This window comes from Pteropus alecto, unplaced genomic scaffold (genome assembly GCF_000325575.1).
Source record: "Pteropus alecto unplaced genomic scaffold, ASM32557v1 scaffold50, whole genome shotgun sequence".
Classification (NCBI taxonomy): domain Eukaryota; kingdom Metazoa; phylum Chordata; class Mammalia; order Chiroptera; family Pteropodidae; genus Pteropus; species Pteropus alecto.
This window is the reverse complement of record NW_006431918.1, coordinates 4,233,074-4,252,924: the sequence shown is the minus strand read 5'-3', so window position 1 is coordinate 4,252,924 and position 19,851 is coordinate 4,233,074. Positions and strand designations below refer to the sequence as shown.

The following is a 19,851-nucleotide window of genomic DNA, read 5'->3' as shown; positions in this document are numbered from 1 at the left end:
AAGAGGTGGCAATGGTGGGTGGTGACTGCTTTCTGTCTCGTGCCTGTTTTGTGAACAGTTGAATCAGTTTTCATAGCTCCTGGAGTGTAACAACAAAGAATATCTAATGGAAGTCAGTCAAATAGAGAGTACTATTGTGCCAAGGGATTTAAAGGCTATTCTTGAAAAACTCCCTTAATAGCTTGGGGACCATCATTTTCATGCATCTCGAAGATGTTCCACTGTTTCTAGGCCTCCATTGTTTCTGATGATAAGTCAAGGGTTTTCGAATTTTTGTTTCTGTCATGTGTTGTTCTCTGCTTTCAAATTTTTTCCCTTCTGTTTGGTTTTCAGCAGTGCCTTGGCATGGTTCTCTTTCATTTGTATTTTGGTTGATGTTGACTAAGCTTCTTGAATCTGTCAATTTGTTTTTTATCATATTTTAGGAAATTCATTAATTAGATGTATTTTTCTGCCCCATTCTCTTTCTCCTCTCCTTTGGGGATTCCATTACACGTGTATTAGACATTTTGATGTTGTCCCGCAGTTCTCAGTGGCTTTGTTCATTTTTTAAAAATCTTTTTTTCTCCAGTTTTGATAATTTCTGTTGATCTATCATCAAGGTCACTGACTTTTGTGTCTATTCTATGGGTAAGCTAGTGCTGATATTGTATTTTCCAGTTCCTGAATTTCCATATTATTTTAAATAAGTTTGTTTCTCTGCTTAGATTTCTTGTCTTTTTTTCCATTCTGAGTATACTTTACTTCATTAAAATAGTTATGATAGCTACTTTAACATCTTTGTCTCTTTTAACAGCTAATTCCAATATATGGGTCATTTGGGGATTTATTTTAATTGATTTTCTTTTTTCTTTTTTCTGGGTTATGTTTTTCTGGCTCTTTGTATACCAGACAACTTTGTATTAAACCTTGTGAATATTGTGTTGTGAAGACTGTGAATTTTGTTTTATTTTCTGAAAAGTATTTTAGTTTTACCAGGCAATTCATTTAGCTGGTCTGCTTACAAACAGCACCATGCATGTATGGTTTAGGGGTGGGCCAGAGATTGGGCAGTTTATACATAGGACTTGGAGCTCCCCCTACCTGACTCTCTCCTTTCTGGAATCTACTTTCTTTCCAGGGTCTGTGGTTGCCCCAAATTCTTCCCTCTTATTCTTCAGGCCAGAAAGACTTGGTGTTGTATGTGAGTTGAAGCTGTCCTGAGTGGTACCAACTCTGGCCCACTCTCTGGGTAAGAGAATTCTGATTCTCCCCATGTTGGTAATTCCTTCCTAAATTGCAGCTCTCCTTTGTAATTTGCCGTTGCTGTTCACTGTCTAGTGCCTTAGATAATTTATTTTCTTGGTATTTTTGTCCAGAGTTTGTAGTTACTATCTGTAGGAGGATTGGGTCTGGTCGGAGTTTATTGAGTCATCCAGTAGAAACTTCCAAGTGATCTCTAGAGTCATAGTCCCACCCAAAATTTTGGTTTGAGTTGTTATTTTATTCTGACCAGTTAACACACCTTCCTCACTCTGCTTTATATTCTGGAAAATAGTAGTAAATAGTGTGGCCTTGTGGGAGCATTCTGTGGAAATGAGAATGTCAAAATCTGTCCTCTTGGAGTTTTAAAACTTTGGCTGTTATGAAGGGGACATTTTTCAGTTATCAACAGTATAGTCTTGCTCACTCAAAACATTGCTTGTCTTTACAGCGTGTACTCATTTCTCAGTCTTGTGACTGCCATTCCCTCGATTCTTAATTATTTTTTCCATAAAGGGTACAGCTAATTTACACAGGATGCCTGGGAAAGCCTCTTGGAGAAAGTGACATTTGAGCAGAAGCTTGAATGAAGAAGGAATAGACTGTAAATTCTGGAGGAACATACAGAGAATGGCAAATGCAAGAAGCTTGTCATGTTCAAGACATGGCAAGAATACCTGGTGTATCTAGGGTGAAGTGCTTGAGGGGAGAGTTTGAAAGGTTGGAGAAAGCAAAGGCCAGCGCATGTAGGACCATGTAGGCCATGGTAAGGAGTCTAGATTTCATTTCACATGTGTTAGGGTGCCGTTGGAGGTTTTGAGCGGGGAGTAATATATCAGGACTGAAGGGAAAAGAGCATAAACAGTGGAAAGGCTATTGCAGTAGCCTGGATGTGAGGGGTGTGTTGGTGGCTTGGACCAGGGCAGTAGTGGTGGAAATGCTGAGTTGAGAGATGAGCATACCACACCTCCTAGTAGACTCCAAAATCTCTGTGGAAGTGGTGAGGCCACAGTGTGCCATTTTTTCCAAATGAAAACTATAGCGATATGGAGATTATTTTTCACTTTCCTTTTCCCTCCCAGCTCTTAATATTAGAATTTAAAAAGGAGAGTTCTGTTTGGGGAACTTAATGTCATGCCAAGATAGTGATTTTAACACCATTTCCCTAGTAGTGTCTAAGGGGAAAAAAAGGAAGACTGGAAGAGAAATTGGCTGTGTAGTAAACTTGGTATCATTAATATTGAGGCTTGGGCCTCTGCCAGTTGGGCTGTTAAAGGCTTTACTTCTGGCTAGGCCTGAGGCAAGTGTAGAGATAATTCTAAAAGCTAGAAAGTTGATACACTTTATTTATTTTTTACCTGTGCCCACTCAACTTTTAAAAATATTACTTGAATGTATCAGATGATAATTTCCTAAAATTGTGATTTCTAAGCGAAATTAACAGGAAAAGCTTTGTCCAGTTTAGGTCTAAGATTGTGCAAAGTCTAGTAGACTTCACTAGGTATTGGTGATCTGGGTGGGTTTGTGTGTGTGTGTGTGTGTGTGTGTGTGTGACAGTATTTTACTTAATAACTTGGTAGCTAATGCTGTATTTCTCATTTTCCATTTGAGAATGGGCTGTATATAAAAGAAAGCTACCAGAAATTAGAAATTAATAGCAAAAAATTATTGAAGAATTGCTGAAGTCCCATTTCATAAATGATTTACTAATTGCAACAAATCAAATCTTTAGGTTAATGTCTCCCCTTCTTAGTTCATATTGACTCTTTTTACTAATGCAGAGTAAGGAATCTGAGACAGGATTTTATTGTTTTAGATCTCCAAATCCAAATTTCTTGGAAAGGCACAGAGAGAATGTGTGTGTGTGTGTGTGTGTGTGTGTGTGTGTGTGTGTGTGTGTGTGTGTGTGTACTTACACATATATTTATATGTATGTACACATCTACATACATATATATACATAAATAAAATGTTTACAAATTAGGAAGAGGTTGTATTAATCTCATGTTACAATAACCGCACAATTTTTGAGCATTTTTTTATGTGCCAGTTAGGCACAGTGTCATGCTCTTGATTATGCGTTCTCTCATTTGATGTTGAAATGCTAACCTAAGCTGTTTTACCTAGTTTCACAGGGATTGTTGGCAGCTTTTATAATTTAATAATTTTATAATATAATTTTTATACCGTATTAGACTCAAATTTAAACTGAGCTATCAATGGAAAACCAGTCCACTGTGTTACCTTTTGTCTTGGCATTTCCTTACATTTTGCCCACACCACTTCATTGAATGAATGCATCCCTTGAAAAAGGAAGAAGCTTCAGTGCTCCTTTTTCAGTTGTCCTTCCTCTGTGGATCATCTCTCCACCAAATCACCTAAGCTCTATTTCACATACCTCACAACTAGGTACATACGTGACAATGTGTTTCTTCGACCTCATTTTCTTGATTTCCAAGCTCTATGATGGGTTACTTCTTTAAGTTAGAGGGAAGAATAGGAGGTAGGACAAAAGTTAGTAGCTGTTTACCTTTATTGCCTGTATGATGGCTTGACATAAGGTTCATTCTCAGAAGTGGATTCATTACTGAAGTGTATTATGCATGTGTTTGTATTATTGCAGACGTGACTGTTGGGTTTGACTGGGCAAAATTTGATCTTAAAGATAAAACAACATTATAAGTCTATTCAAATTGCTGGATTTAGTAGATAGCATTATGTGTTTTTATAGTTTCCATATAGTTTCTAATTTTATTCTCAGGTATGTTCTACATTTTTATGTTCTGTTTTTAGTCTACTTTATGACTAGAGTTAATTCACATAATCTCTTCATGTCCTAGTTTTCTTGCCTACCAACTTAAAAGACCTGACTAAAAGGCCTATGACTATCATGAGCTGCTTTCATAAAAAATTCCTTATTTAGGTAGTCCGTTTGAATCCACATTCATTATTCTGCTTCACTTGAGCAACTATCACTTACTAAACTGTTGAACTGGTCCATTGTTCCTTGTTCATAGCAATAACTACTTACATTTCAATCCGTTAGATATTAGGAGATACTTGCTAGCTATTTAACTCAGAATCAGATTTATCAGGGTAGCTAATTTATGATGTGAGTTGATACTTTGCTAATTAATGTGGATTTGCTGACTATGCATGGATTTAGAAGCCAAATGTATTCTTAACATATTAGGAGAAAGGATCCTATTAGAGTAGTAGTTCTTTTATCATTCATAAACTCCAGGATTCCTCACAAACCAAGCAGAATGTTAACTGAAGTCACTATTTTTTGATCATGGATGCACTTGAATACATTTGCATGTGGTAGGGTTCTAGGCCATGATTGCGGTTCCACTTGAGAAGAAAGGTACAATGAGAAAGTCAAGGCTTTTATGAATGATGGTAAAAAACTAGTGAGGCATCATCAGGGAGCATTGTGTGTAAAACAAGAAAAATAAATGTTACTATTGCTCCTTGACTTGATTATTGTAGATTGATGGATTTTTTGCTGTGGAAAACTAGGTTAAATTCTAATTTTGACTGTTTATAGTTGTTATATATAAACGTCTCAAGTCTATTTCATATTTTGAAAATAGAATGAGCAAGGATAAATTAGCTGTTCCTACTCATTTATTCATTCTTTCACTTATAAAACGTCATATTTTGAAAATAGAATGAGCAAGGATAAATTACTCATTTATTCATTCTTTCACTTATAAAACATGTTGAACACCTGCTGTATGCCAGATGCTGGGCTCTATGCATTCTGGTCAGCATTACACCAGTAGTTAATAACTTGAAGGTAAGTCTTCATATTCATAATCATAAGGCATGAAAAGATAACTATTGTTAACGAAGGAGGGAGCATTGTTTTCATTTGAAACAAAACAAAATCAACAAAAATGAGACTCCTTCCTACATATGGCATAGTACTCCGGTTGACTCATTTCTTTGATGTTCTGATCTGCCATTTCACAAACTCTTCGAGGCCAATGCTGATCTGTATGTCTGCATTACAAATCTTTGAGTCTTTTGTCCTACTGATTTTGATGCCAGCGTGGTTAATTGTTGGCTTGCTGAGCTTTTTCTAGGGTTTAAACATTATAGCTTTGAAGTAAAACTGCTAGAAGAAATTTTTTACTCTTTTTCCTCTCATTATTTTAGTTTGTATTTTCAAAGTTTGTAAGGGTAGAAATCTCTCTTTGGTTTGGAGGAAAAGCTGATTGTCCTTAAATAATGAGCTACATTTATTCTTGGAAGTTTACTTTACTGTCTCCTAGTGGCTGATTCTAAGTTGATATCTCAGCAGTGGGGTCAATGACATTTTGGGCTGGCTAATTCTTTGTTGTGGGGACCATCCTGTGCTTTGTAGGATTTAGCAGCAACCTGGCCTCTGCCCAACAGATAAAAGTAGCTCACCTTCCCTTGCCTTCCCCGCCATAGTTGTGATAACCAGAATTTCCGAAGTTATTGTCAAATGTCCCAGGGGTGGGAGAGTAGGGGAGGCAAAATCACTCCTAGTTGAGAATCTGCTCTAAATTCTTAAAGCAGGTTTATTGACCGCAGTTATTTGTGACCTAACCACAAATAAGCTGCCGCAATACTTGATTGTGTTTCTGTGAATCCTTAAAGCTTTTCTTTTGTTCTGATGGCTATTGCCTCAGTTTTTAATCCTGAAAATCTTGTTGTCATCCAGCCCAGAGGAGTTTTGCCGGGACAAGCAGAGGTACTATGTACACTATATGCCTGTAACCCATAGTAGTTGTTTTTAATGAACTTACTTGCCTCTTAATGGACTTTAATTAAGCTTGCTCAAAAACTATGAGTCTACGGCCATACCACCCTGAACGCGCCCGATCTCATCAAAAACTATATGAAATCTAGGCCAAAACACATTTGATACGAGACCTTCTGCTCTGTCCAAAGCTTCCAAAGAACAAGCAAGCCCCCTTGATTTGATTTACTTTGTAAATTGGACAAAAAACTGGATACACTCTAGGTATCACATCACAAACATTTTAGTTTTTGTTTCGTTAGGTTGTTTATAGGGTTGTCAAGTTTGGCTGATAAGCAGCTTGTTTTTGCAGACAACATGGTGCTGTTTTAATTTAGCAGAGAGATTGTTTACTTACAGTCACATATCTAATAAGTGGTGGACTTGGAATTTGAACTCAAGCTTTTCTGATTGTCTCCAAAGCCATGCTTTTAAGTGCCTCTCCAAATTTCATGTGCATAGGAATTATTTGGAGATCTTGTTAAAATGCAGGTTCTGACTTGATAGCTTTAGGGTAGACCTGCAGTTCTGCATTCTAAGTCCCAGATGATGTCTAAATTGCTGGTCTCTGAATTATACTCAGTATTAAAGTGCTGTGCTATGTTCCTGGATTACTAATCTTGCTGTTGATAATCCTCCTGGTGATTAACTCACAAAATTGGTTATCTACAATGGAATAGTCAAGAATTGGATTTTTCAGTTATTTTTTCTTCATTTTAAGCTATATGTGTTAACTACTGGATTTTAAGCTGCATATATTTACTGCTAGAGTTGAGGAGAACTTCATTCACCCGAACCAGCAGAATTGCAGTTCATATTAAATGAATGGTGGGCATGTTAGGAAAGTAAAATGAATGCTACGTATAAGTAAAATGAATGGTAGTTGGAGCGTTGATTCTAAGGTGGACATTATTTTATGTTTTAACGTGTGAAATTGGATGTGTCTTAAGATAGAGGGCATTTTACCATTGCCAAAGTTGGCATTTGGCTACTGCTGCTTCTGGCCATCCCTCCGGGGACAGAGCCTGGCAGCTGTTGTGCTGTGTACTTGGCCATCTCCCCCTCCCCTCTCCTCTCTTTTCTCTGACCCAGGCCTCTGTGCCTTTGTTCTGTCACTGCTGAATCTGAGCTTGGTAGACCTGGGCTACAAGCTCAGGGATTTTCATATCAATCAAACATGCTGCAGGGCAAGATGGACTTCTGTGTCTATTGCTTGCCTCTGACATCTGTTCTATGTGGTAGCAAATCTGTTACAGATCCTTCCCTGTACTGACTTGGGAGGAATTCTTCTGGGGCTGAGGCAGAGTCTTAAAAATCTTTTAATAAAGTACACCTTCTAAGTGATAGACTATTAAATGTGCTTTCTTTTTTAGCAGCATTTTTCTTTCTGATGATACACGAATTAATAATGTATTTTCCATGGGGCTTTGGTTCAGTGAGATTTATAAATTTAGGATTGGCAGGAAAAGACTGATTTGGAGTTAGAAGGTGGGAGTTAGAATCTAACTCTGCCATTTGCCAGTTGTCCATGTATAAAGTCAGGTGGACCAGATGATCTCTGAGGCCCTTCTAGCTCTCAACTAATTGGTTTTGAGTGTGCTAAAATGAATTAATTGAAGTACGAGGACTCTGCTTTAGGAACATAGAAGTGATTAATTTTGACAACGGGTGAGGGAGGCAGCAGGAGGCATCTGAGCTGGGCTCCAGGGGGAAGAGTAATTTTGGTAGAAGAATAGGAGAAAGTATTTTTAAGCTGAGACAATACTCCTGAGGTCATGGAAGTACCTTTGAAATTATTAATAAACTTTTAGACTCCAAATATAATTACATTCATCATGCTAGGTAGAGGTTATCCTCAGTACAAGTAAAACATCCTGTTGAAACTAAAATGACCCATCCTGGTTTTCTAAAAAGATGACTCAGCAAGTTCTCTTTTTCTAGTGTTTGAAAATAATATGATGGTTCCTCATTAGTCGAATTAATTAATTATAGATACCATAAAAATGAGCTATCACAGTACTGTGAATGTGATCATCCTCATTTATTTGAGTATTAGGGGGTGAGGTGAATAACAAAGTTACTGCCTACATTGTAGTAAACTGCTTATCTGAGATATGGCTTAAATACAATTTTTAAAAATTATAATGAAGTTCTGTTTGTACACTAATCTTTGTTTTATGAAGAAAATACTGCTTTGCATGTATGGGTCACATTGTTTTTTATTTTTATTTTTTAAATTAAGTTTATTGGGGTAACATTAGTTAATACATTTATATAATTTTCAGGTGTACATTGTAATTTGACATCTGTATATATTCTATTGTGTGTTTACCACCCAAAGTCCAGTTTCCTTTAGCTGCCATATATTTGATCCCCTTTATGTATAGGTCACTTTGGATAGCGAGTCTTTGAATTGGAATTTGCTGTGGACACAAACTTAGTTTTACTGAATTTAGGTGTGTACAGCTCTGAGGGAAAAAGCTTTTATATGTATAGTCAGTGCTACAGGTAGGAATTTCAAAGTTGAAATAATTAACCTCAACAGGATAGGCAATCCCCTTTTTATTTTAAATACCAAAAAAAAGGCTTTAAAATTGGTCAGAAATGACGTAGACTCAAGGAATTTCTGAGTTCGGTTTTAAGGTTTATGAGCAAACGGGGGGATTCCAGAGCCAGGCATCATCATCACAGCTGTTCTCTGCCACCTTGTGTTCTCTCGGGAAAGTTTTTAAAAATTTCCCTAGATTGTGTTTATTGCATATGTGAATTATCCTCAGCTTTAGCTTGTTTCACAAGAAAATTAGTAAATGAATAAAGCTTAAAATGTGAAATTCTTATTCACTTGCTAAATTATTAGGCAGTTTTTATTCCTGAAAGTCATGTGGTAGATTTTACAAGTGGTAGGTAACCAGGCAAAATTAGTAAATTCAGCCAGTCTTCTTTGACCTAAAGGCAGTTTTGGTTTTGCGTTCTTTGGTGCAGAATTGATCGTTAGTGTTTTTCTTTCCTTTTTACAGGTGGTCCGTACTGAAAAGAACAGTTTGAATAATCGATTCTTGCCCTGGAATGAAATTGAGACAGAGGCCATCCTGTCTATTGATGATGATGCTCACCTTCGCCATGATGAAATCATGTTTGGGTTTCGGTAAGCTGATTTTCAGTCCAGAAGCACTTTCATTTGCTAGTGACAGAAAACTAAGTCAAACCCGAATCAGGCAGCCAAATGAATTTATTAGCTGGTAGGAACTGAGACATCTTTAGAGATAGTAAGGGCTAAAAGTTAAGACATAGCTGGATCCAGGGCCTTAGGTGATGTCAGAACTCTTTCATCTCTAGCCTCTGCTTCCCTCTGTGTTACCTTTGTTCTCATATAGGCTCTTATTCTGAGGCCAGGGAGATGGAATTCTGTGATCGGCTAGGCCAGGGTTACCTGCCTACTCTTGGAGCTGCAAGTAGATCATCCTGTACCCGAAATCCATAGGGGCTGAGAGTGGAGGCAAAGAGTAGATTCATAAAGGAAATGTGAGGGTTTTGTGTTAAGAGGAGGGGGAATAACTCCCAGGCAGGCAGAAACCTGTTGCTGTGTATTGGGGCAGTGGAACAGTGCCAAAATTCTGGGGCCTGAAAGCTTTGAGGAAAGATGAGGTTGGATGCAGGGATTCAAGAGGAAAAAGAGGGGGAGGAGGTGGTGTTATGATGCATGACGTTTATTGAACCCCTACTGTATGCCAGAGACTAGCTGAGTACTTTGGTTTATCTTACATCCTCCTGAAACTTGAGGATGTAAGTTGTATTCGTCTCCATTTTACATAGGAATAAATCGAGATCCAAGAGAGCAAAACTGTGAAGCTAGAAAGTAAGTGGCAGAGCTGGAATTCTACTGCAGTTTTGTCTGACTCCAGAACTTCCACTCAACCATTGAACTGCACCTTTTTCTTGAATTTAGTAGTTCTTATTGAGACTTAAATATCCCTCTTGAGGGAACATCACATGTAAAAGAATGTAGTAGATCAGGGCTACTCAAAATATGTCATGACTGGTATGCTGGCCCATGGACACTTTATTACCTGTCCATAGTAAGGTAGGTACTAAAATCGAGGGTAAGCATTTTAAAACTTTGAAAGCAATTTGACATTTACCATGACATCCAAGGGTTTGTTTATCTTGTAGTTCACTTTTGGGTAACACTTATTGAATATAATTCATACATCAGACAGTTCATTCATTTAAATATAAATTCAATGGTTTTTAATATATTTACAAATTTGCACAACCCTCAACACAATCTATTTTAGAAATCTTCGTTACCAAGAGAAACCCTGTACCCATTAGCGTTTCCCTCCAACCCCTCTAAGCCCTAGGCAACTATTAATCTACTTTGTGTCTCTATAAATTTGCCTATTGTGGATATTTCATATAAATGGTACCATAAAATATGTGCCCCTTTGTAACTAGTTTTTTTCACTTAACATAGTGTTTTCAAGGTTCATCTCTCTTGTAGCATGTGTCATTCATTTTGTATGGATATATACAGTTTGTTTATCATTTATCCATTAATGGACAGTTGGGTCATTTCTACTTCTTGGCTGTTGTGAATAATGCTGCTATGAACATTCATGTACAGATTCTTGTATGAACATTTCCTTTCTCGTGGACATATACTTAGGAGTAGTATTGAGGAACTATTTTCCAAAGTGGCTGCACCATTTTATTGCTATCAGCAGTGTATAAGGGTTCCATTTTCTCCACATCCTTGTCGATACTTACTTTCTGGTTTTTATTTATAACCATCCCACTGCGTGTGAAGTGGTATTTCAGTGTAGTTTTGATTTGCTTTTCTCTGATTTGCTTTTCTCTAATGACTAACGATGTTGAGCATTTTTTCATGTGCTTAGTGACTACTTGTATATCTTCTTTGGAGAAATTTCTGTTCAGATCCTTTGCCCATTGTTATTTGGGTTATTTGTTTTTTTATTATTGAGCTGTAAGGAGTTCTTTTTATATTCTAGATATAAGTCCTTTATCAGAGGTAAGATTTACAAATTTGCAAATATTTTCTCCCATTCTGTGGGTTGTCTTTCACTTTCTTGATGGTATCCTTCAAAGCAGAAAAGTTTCATTTATTTATGAAGTCTAATTTATCTATGTTTTCTTTGGCTGAGCTTTTGGTGTCATATTTAAGAAACCATGCAATTCATTTTTCTTGTATTTTCTAAAAGTGATAATCCACAATAATGGATAATGGAGTAAGTTAGTTCTTCACCATAGTTTAAGAAGCACAGGTGTAGATTTCCTTGGAGATCTTATTTAAGTCTGGATCCAGGATGGAGAACTCTTCTCGGTGCCTTTGTTCTATTCATGGAAAACCTGACCCACCTAGCCGTCAGGCTTCTTTTGGTTATGTTAATAAGTACAGATGCTCAGATGAAAAGAGCAGCAGCTTTTTTGCTGTATTTGTCTCAAATCCATCTACAAAGAATTATTTGACGTGTTTCTGAAAAAGTAGAACATCTGTTCTTCCTCTCTCCCACTCACATTTCCTTTGACATCCATTATTAAGGCAAGAGTCTGTTAGCTGTGATAAAAATCTGACCAAATTGGAGTATGTTCCTTTGTACCATAATAATCAATAGCCAGCTCTCTCTTCCTGTTTTTATGAAGGCAGGGAAGCCATGTGATAATTCCAGACATGGTCTTTGCCATCACAGTTGTTGTTGATGGTGGTGGTGAGGGAGGGGAAGGTGATGTATTTCCGATATAGCATGGTGTACTTCAGAGCATGCTAAAGGGCTGGGATCTGTGAACAGGCGTGAGATGTTAACAGGAGCACTGCCGACCACCTCTAGATACTAAGAATGATTTAGATAAGTGGTCCTGCTTTGATGAGTTTGGAGCTTATTAAGATAGCTGGTGTTTGCTATTTTCTATGGCTCTTGATTTAGGAAGACTTTTGACTTTTTCCATCTGTCAACAGATTTCCAAGTGGTAAGAGAATAACAAGCCTTTCATTGTCTCTCTTAACAATCATTGGAAATTTGAGGTTTAGCCTCTGGTTATGGTACTGATGAATTATCTCTGGCTGTACATCCTAACCTTTTACCATCCTGACTCTCTTTTCATTTGTTTGGGCATCCTTTGATCTAAAAGCTTTCTCTTATTAATCTCTCCAATTTTCTTATTTTACCTGAACGAGAATAAAATAGACCTAGGTACAAAAGGAAAGGGCAGGTATAATAAGAATTATTCCCTCTGGCAAAAGGGAATATGCATCTTGGCTGATTTCAGCTCATGTAGCAAAGAAAGAGGTAAACATGTTCTTTTTTCTTTTTTGTAAACGTGTTCTTAAAGAACAAATAAAAGAGGCCTAAGAATTGAAAGCATATGTTCATACAAAAAGCAGTACATGAATGTTCATAGCAACATTATTTATAATAACCAATAAGTATGAACAACGTAAGAGGATAAACATATGGTTTTACTGATATGAGGCATCTGGAGTAGTCATATTCAGAGACAGAAAGTAGAACAGTGGTTGCCAGGGGCTAGAGGAAGGCAGGAATGGGGAGTTAGTGTTTAATGGGCACAGAGTTTAAGTTTGGGAAGATGAAAAAGTTCTGGAGATGGGTGCATGGTGATAGTTGTACAACATGAATATATTTAATGCCACTGAACTGTATACCTAAAATGATTAAAATGGTAAGTTTTATGTTATATACATTTTGCCATACACAAAAAAATCAATTGTCAAAAAAACAGAAACAAAGGAAGTATAAACAACCCAAATGTGCATCAGTTGTTGAGTGGATAACCATAATGTAATGTATATATATGACGGAATATTATTTGCTAATAAAAAGGAATGCAGTACTGATCCATGCTGTGACATAATGAACCTTGAAAATGGGCTAAATGAAAAGTCATTCAAGGCCACATGTTGTATGATTCCATTTAAATGAAATGTCCATAATAGGCAAATCCACAGAGACAGAAAATAGATTAGTGGTTGCTATGGGCTAGGGAGACGGGAATGGGGAGTGACTACTAATGGTTATGGGGTTTCTTTTTGGAATGATTTGGAATGTATATGTATATATATGGAATGGTTATGGGGTTTCTTTTTGGAATGATGAAAATATTCTGAAATTAGGTAGTGGTGATGATTGCACAGCTCTGTGGGTATACTAAAACACAATGACTTGTACACTTTTAAATGAGTAAATGTTATAGTATGTGATTTATAGCTCAACAAATTTTATTAAAAAAAAAAAAGACAGCGTAAGCTTAAGAGATGGTGTGAGATTGTGGACTAGAAAGTAGGTTCCGTTTTTGGAGATATATATCTTTTTTATCTTGGACCCAGAAGTTTTGAATTCCACAACTGGATCTGACATTAATTTTTTTCTCTGAACTTCATGGCTCTGCTTTATGAGTTTTCTTTTCCAAAGGGAGTTAACAAACATTTTTTCTTTACCATGGTGTGGTATAGGTTTTTTAATATTTTGGGGGTGGGGGTAAGAGGAGAAGGCTTACATATGATACTGTAAGAAACTTCAGATTTAGAAAAGAACTCTTGTTTTAGATAGTTAAGAAACAAAATCTCACATTACTTTTTTTATACATTCTTTGATTTTTAGTTGATTTTACACTTTATTTTCTCATTGTGTTTCAAGTCGTTTGGTTCTTAATGAACCAGAGGGAAAAATGTGGAGGTATAACCAATAAGGATAAGAATGTTTCTTTGTATGATAAAGTCCATATTACTTTAATGTACTGTAATATGTTAATTTAGTGATCTTTATTCTAAACCATTTTGCCTAAGGTTTGAAGATTAGAAAATCAGTTTCAAATTAAATGTTGATAGTAACATGACCTTTGCTTTATTCAGTAAGTTCATTAAAAAATTGTTTTGAGTCACATAGACTTGCACAAAAATATGTACTTTTTGGCGTGTATTATATATAAATATATTTTTTACTTAACCTACTATACTATTATGGAAATGATATAAATAATGTGCCAAAATTCATACTGTGAAAAGATTGAATTGATGCACTTATTTCACAGGTGATAGTATTTAAATTTGAAATGTTAACAAGATATTAATCATGATTCAGATTCTTTAGTGGAATGGTACTTAAAAATTTCTCTTTAGTTGTTTGGCAGAATTGTGTTTATTCAGTGAATTTTCTTTGTGTTTATGTTTGAGCTATGAAATTACCTTTGAAACTTTACCCCTAACCTAGTGCATAGTTATTCTTTTAACACATTTAAAGACTAATTTATTAAAGAGAAGGTATGCCAAAGCATGATCTGTGATATAGCACAAGGGTTAAAACTAGTGCAGCACAAATTTGGATATAATGTTAAGAAATTGATTATGTGTCACACTTTTAAATGTAAATTGGTAACATTATTTATAATAGGTATGTTTTAATGCCTGACTTTCAAATAGCCATTGAGATCATACTATCCGAAACTTTTGATGCATCATCCCGGGAATATATTAAGCCTTTGTGTTGAGTTTATCTCATTCCTGTGCCTCCACATTGATTTTTTTTCTTTATAATTTAATAGATAACACCCAGTCAACCATCTCAAGGTTCACAGCTTTTAACAAATTAAATTGTTACTTTTTGATATCCTTGATATTTTGTGTAGCAAATGAGATTTGCTTTATTAAGAACTGTTTATATTATGTGGACTTAAATCAGCCAAATCAGAGGACTGAAACATTCAGCTTCCCATTCTTTCCTCTGCGAATATTTCAGGACTAGTAAGAATAATGGGCCTTTGAAAAGATAAGAATTATTAGGAGTATCGATATAACATTTGTTTATGCCAATAGTACTTATTAGCAAGCCTTACATGCTGGATATGTTAAATTATGAAAACATCTTACAGTTTTTTAGGTTAGTAATTTGGAGTCAGTTTTTGGAAATAAATTAGGATAGAGGTAAGGGTTTGGGTAGGAGGTGGCAGAAAGCCCATCTGTTAATGTTGTGAATAGAAGTTGTGGTTTCCCATCTGTTGGACTAGATTAGTTGCTTTTAAACTTAATAAGAGAGGAACTCCTTTGAAATGAAATCATATGTGTTTTAGGAATTGAAATTCCATGTAATTGATGAGGGAGGTACTCAGGTAGTTTAAATATCCATTTAGGGGTGACATGGAGTGGGGAGGGGATGACTCATTGTTTACAGGACCCCTGAAGCACTTCTGCAGGGCTGTAAGGTTCTGTGGAGCAGAAGTGCTTTCAGCTCTGCAATTTTAGCCTGGGAAACTGGGGAACTGATTTAATTTGTTCTACCTTACCTATGAATTTGGAGATGCTATAAAAAGTTCATCCTGGAAACATACTGAATTCTCAATTTGTTTCTTGCATTTTTGAAATCTTTCATTTCATGGTTCTATAGACTACTACTTTTCTTGGTGAAGGTTTCTCCCTCAGCTGTACTCAAATCAGGAATTAAGGCTGTTGTACCTTACTGCAGGCAGCTGTCTCTTGTGGTCTCTTAAGCTGCTTTTATGGTGTATTCATTCTCTCAGTAATAGGAAAGTTAAGCATGCAATCTGCATAAATTATATACAAGTCCTATACATAATGCTCATTAAAACCAAAACTTATTAAGAAATGAGATTAAAAATAAATAGAAATAGAAATTGATATCTTCTTCCTGCTTCTTAGCAGATTGCTGTACAGACCCCACTCTTGAGACCCCTGACTTAGAGCTCTTACCCACGTTATTCCAGCTTGTTCTTTCCATAAGGGCTGGAGAGATGCTGGCTGCCAGGAGTTAGAGGAGCAATAAGCAGGTGCTTATTAAGGAAGCTACACGTGATACTCTTTGTTTTTATTCTGTTTGGCTTGTGACTGATTTTATTATTTTTTTTAAAAAAAGAAAAAAGTTAACAGCCTAAGGACCAAAGCCAGCAAGACGGAGGCAGTAATTTTAAATGTTTCTGGTAATCGTAGAGCTTTGTATTCAGGTGTGTGCATGTGCTTGTGTTTTTTGAGGGTGTGGAGAGAAGCGCGGGACCGCATTGTGGGTTTCCCTGGCCGTTACCATGCGTGGGACATCCCTCATCAGTCCTGGCTCTACAACTCCAACTATTCTTGTGAGCTGTCCATGGTGCTGACAGGTGCTGCCTTCTTTCACAAGGTAAGAAAAAGTTTGGTGAGAATGGCCTGAACTTGGTAAGAGTTGAGCTATTGTGTGGTAGTGAAATCCTGCCCTAAAGGTAAAACTCCTAGAGTTTCTGATACGTCCCTTCTATGCCAGAAGTAAGTTATTTCTGTTTTTAAAGACAGTGATCAAGATGGCTTAGAGTAACTCTGTGATAACAAGTTCGGATGAGATAGGAAAATCAGTTCCTGTTGCTGAGCATTAGCGCTCTCTGTGAAACTGGGCTAAACTACCATCCATTTTCAACATTGCCTTCCAGATGTGGCTTGGCCAGTGGAAGGCTGACCCTGGTACTCTTTGATTCAGGCTAACCACCACTATCCCCAACCCCACCACAAGCCTCTGTCTGTTGTGGCTCTGTAAATTCAGTTTGATCCCTTAGAGCTTGTAACTTTTACCATGACTCACATCCTGATTTTCAATGACTATCCAAAATGTAAGTCCCTTCAGTTGTTACTCTTCTCCTGAACTGTTATCGCTAAACTGTTCTATTTTTTTTTTTTGCTCCTGACTCATCTTCCCTGTATATCTCATTTGTTCTATAAAGTAGCCACTGGCCACATGTGGCTGTTGAGCACTTGAAATGTGACTGGTCAGTATTGAGATGTGTTATAACTGTAAAGTACACACAAGATTTTGAAAACTTAGCATGAAAGAAAGAATATAAACTATCAATAATTTTTTATATCGATTATATGCTAAAATTTAATTATATTTTGGATACACTGGGTTAAGTAAAATATATTACTAATTAATTTTACTTTTTCTTTTTGCTTTTAAAAATGTGGCTACTAGGAAATTTAAAATGATATATGCGATTCATATTATATTTATCTTGTGTAGTGCTGCTCTGTACCTTCTCTCCCAAGTCCTTGCTCTGGGCTCTGAAGAATCCCTGTTCTGAGATAGCCAAGTCGCCTACACCCCCACTTCATAGAACACCTCCTCTATCTCCTTGGCTTGATTGAAACCTGACTTTTCTCTGAGGACAGTGCTTCCCCGTTAGCCCATTCCTGTCCTTCTTTCATAAATGGGGGCTGAGGCTGCTCATTTCCCCAGATGTGTACTTTGGAGCAGGGAAGGTATAGAGAACTATTTTCATTGCTTATCAGTGAGATTTCTAGGTAATTCTCAGTTGTCATATAAACTCTCATTTGAGGATCATGGCATCTGTCTTGTTGCTGATACCTACCAACCTTGTAATCTTTCCATCATGGTCATCAAGGATGTTGGCATCTGGCCCGTTATCCTGCTCTCTACTCCATGCCCTCTGACATTATAGCCACTTCATTGCCCTCATGAGAGACCCACCCAACACACTGTCTTCCCCATAAATGTTGAAGTAGCCCAGGGTCATAGCTTCTATCTAGTGCTCTTTCTACTTTGTGTTATCCTTAGATATTCTGTCATACTCTCAAAGTCTTGTGGCTTTTCTTAGCACCTACAAGCTGACTTCTGTATCTGTATTCCAGCCTTGGTCCTTCTCTGAGATTTGTACTCATATATTTAATTGTTTTCAGGACATACCTATATGTCCCTTCTGGTATGTCAAACTGAATTTTCTCCCCAAATCTCATCATCTGCCCCTCCAACTCCCTCAAATCTTTTGTCCCTCATATATTTTATTTCTCAGATGGTAGCATCTTGAAAGTCACCTTAAATAGAACCTTGATAGTCATCTTACTAGGGACATTTTGAACTAGCCTAAGAAGTCATTAAACTTTCAGCTTTTTTTTTACTTTTTAAAATATAATGTGTAAAGCCAATGTGCTCATCCCATTCTTGACCTTACTCTTGTGTTTGTTTTCAAAACTTGGATGGGCTATGGTTGGGCTGGGGGTTGCAAACAGGGTTAGAGAGCATATGGCCGAGAAATTATACGTAATTAAGAGTCATTTATTTTCACCCTGGTCATCTGAGAAAGAGCCATCTATTTTAGCAGTGTCTGCTCATACCAGGAGAATTTACTTTTCTTCTGAAATGTATGCCTTCTCAAATTCTCTGATTGTTCTTTAAAAGTTACAATAGTCAGAGCCCTTTAATTTCAAGTAATAAATAATTTACTTAATAAAACTTAGTTAGTTTTCCTATTTGAAAATCCAGAGCAGAGATTACAAACTAGCAGCCCATAAGCGTTCAGGGCCTTACAGAAATGTTTATGTAGCCCCCTAGTGCTGTCCCATATATCGCCAGACTTTAAAAAGCAGTGGATTTTACAAAAAGATCCGGACTTTAATGAAAATGAAGATCAGGCCACACAGGGGCACCTCCGGCTGGAGCTGCACAGCCACTGTTCTCTGTAGAGGGGCACGTGTGTGCTTATTTGCCCCACGGCTCTTTTTTTCCTTACACCTATTTCTTTAAAATGTCATTTATTTGCCTTACTTGTTTGGTCCTTGAAAGCAATTAAGTTAGTCATTCCCTAATCTGGAACAATCAAGTTTTTTGATTAAGTTCCTATCAATAAAAAATTTTCAACCTGTACCTGTATATTTATTTATAAATTGGATGTATGTACTACTGTATTTGTAGACATTTTTATAAGGTTGAGATAAAGGTAAAATGAAGTTTCAAAGTACTATTCTAAATTCTTAAATTTTAGTGAAAGCAATATGATTGAATATGTTTTGTTATTTTTAAAAATCTTGATTTGACAATGTGTGCTATGACAAGTCAGAGGTTTTTTTAAAATTAAGCATAGTTTTGATACTTGATTTTAATCACTGTTCCTGGAAGAAACACCTTATTGCCAGACTTTCTAAGTCATGATACTCATCTATCAATTTGATAGCATTTTGTTAAAATTGACTAGAATTTCCATCTTCTGTGATGCTAGTTTTTTTTTTTTTTAGCAAACTAATGAGAAGGTGTTACATTTTTGTATTTTAGGGTAGGTTCTAACTGCACTGAAACTTCACTTATAAGATTTTTAAACAGGTTAAAGTTTTTCTATGTTTTAAAAATATAGATATGAATGTTTTTATAGATTTTTATAAATGATTTTGCATCAAAATCACATAATGGTGGAAATACTTTAAATATTTCTTTTCATAATACTTTCTCCATATTTTTTTTAAAGGTAGTTCTTTCTTCTTGTTATAATGTCACCTTTCTCTTGATGAAGATATGGATTGTGCTTAGTAATATATTCTCCTTAGCAGACTAATGACAGCCATTGGCCATTTAAAGGGTCAACAGATTTTAATCACCTGTATTTCTGTAAAAGAAAAATATATAATTCATCTTCTAAGATCACTATTTCTTAAGTACTTTGCCTCAAGATAACCAGCAAACCACTGTGTGCTACAGAAATTTTGCAGTCATTATAGATTCTACTATTTAAGGTAATAAAACATATAAGTCAGTTTTATTGGGCACCTCACCTATTTGTTCGTTATCAGCATATTGGCAGTACATCACTATCTGCCCTGTTTTACAGCATTTGCCAGTTCTGTGATACAAGTATTCTTGCCATGGTTGATGGCAGGTTATTGACATACGTAACTGCCCATGGAGTTGGGAAGAGATGGGCAGTTGCGTACTATTTTACCATACAGATATGATAGACATAAAGAACCTCAAGCTAACAGTCAAATATAATAAATAGTAGTATCATGTAACAAATTAGTTAAGAAGTAATGGCTTTAGGTA

The 19,851-nt window shown here is 36.3% G+C and overlaps 1 protein-coding gene across 7 annotated transcripts in view; it reads left to right on the top strand.

Moving 5' to 3' along the window:
- EXTL3 (exostosin like glycosyltransferase 3) overlaps positions 1-19,851 on the top strand; it is a 57,746-nt gene that overhangs the window by 27,268 nt on the left and 10,627 nt on the right. For all 7 annotated transcript variants that reach the window (XM_025042533.1, XM_025042530.1, XM_015585117.2 and 4 more), the window contains 2 exons: positions 9,034-9,161; positions 16,032-16,176. In XM_025042533.1, coding sequence (XP_024898301.1) covers positions 9,034-9,161; positions 16,032-16,176 — 273 coding nt within the window. The remainder of the gene's footprint in view (positions 1-9,033; positions 9,162-16,031; positions 16,177-19,851) is intronic.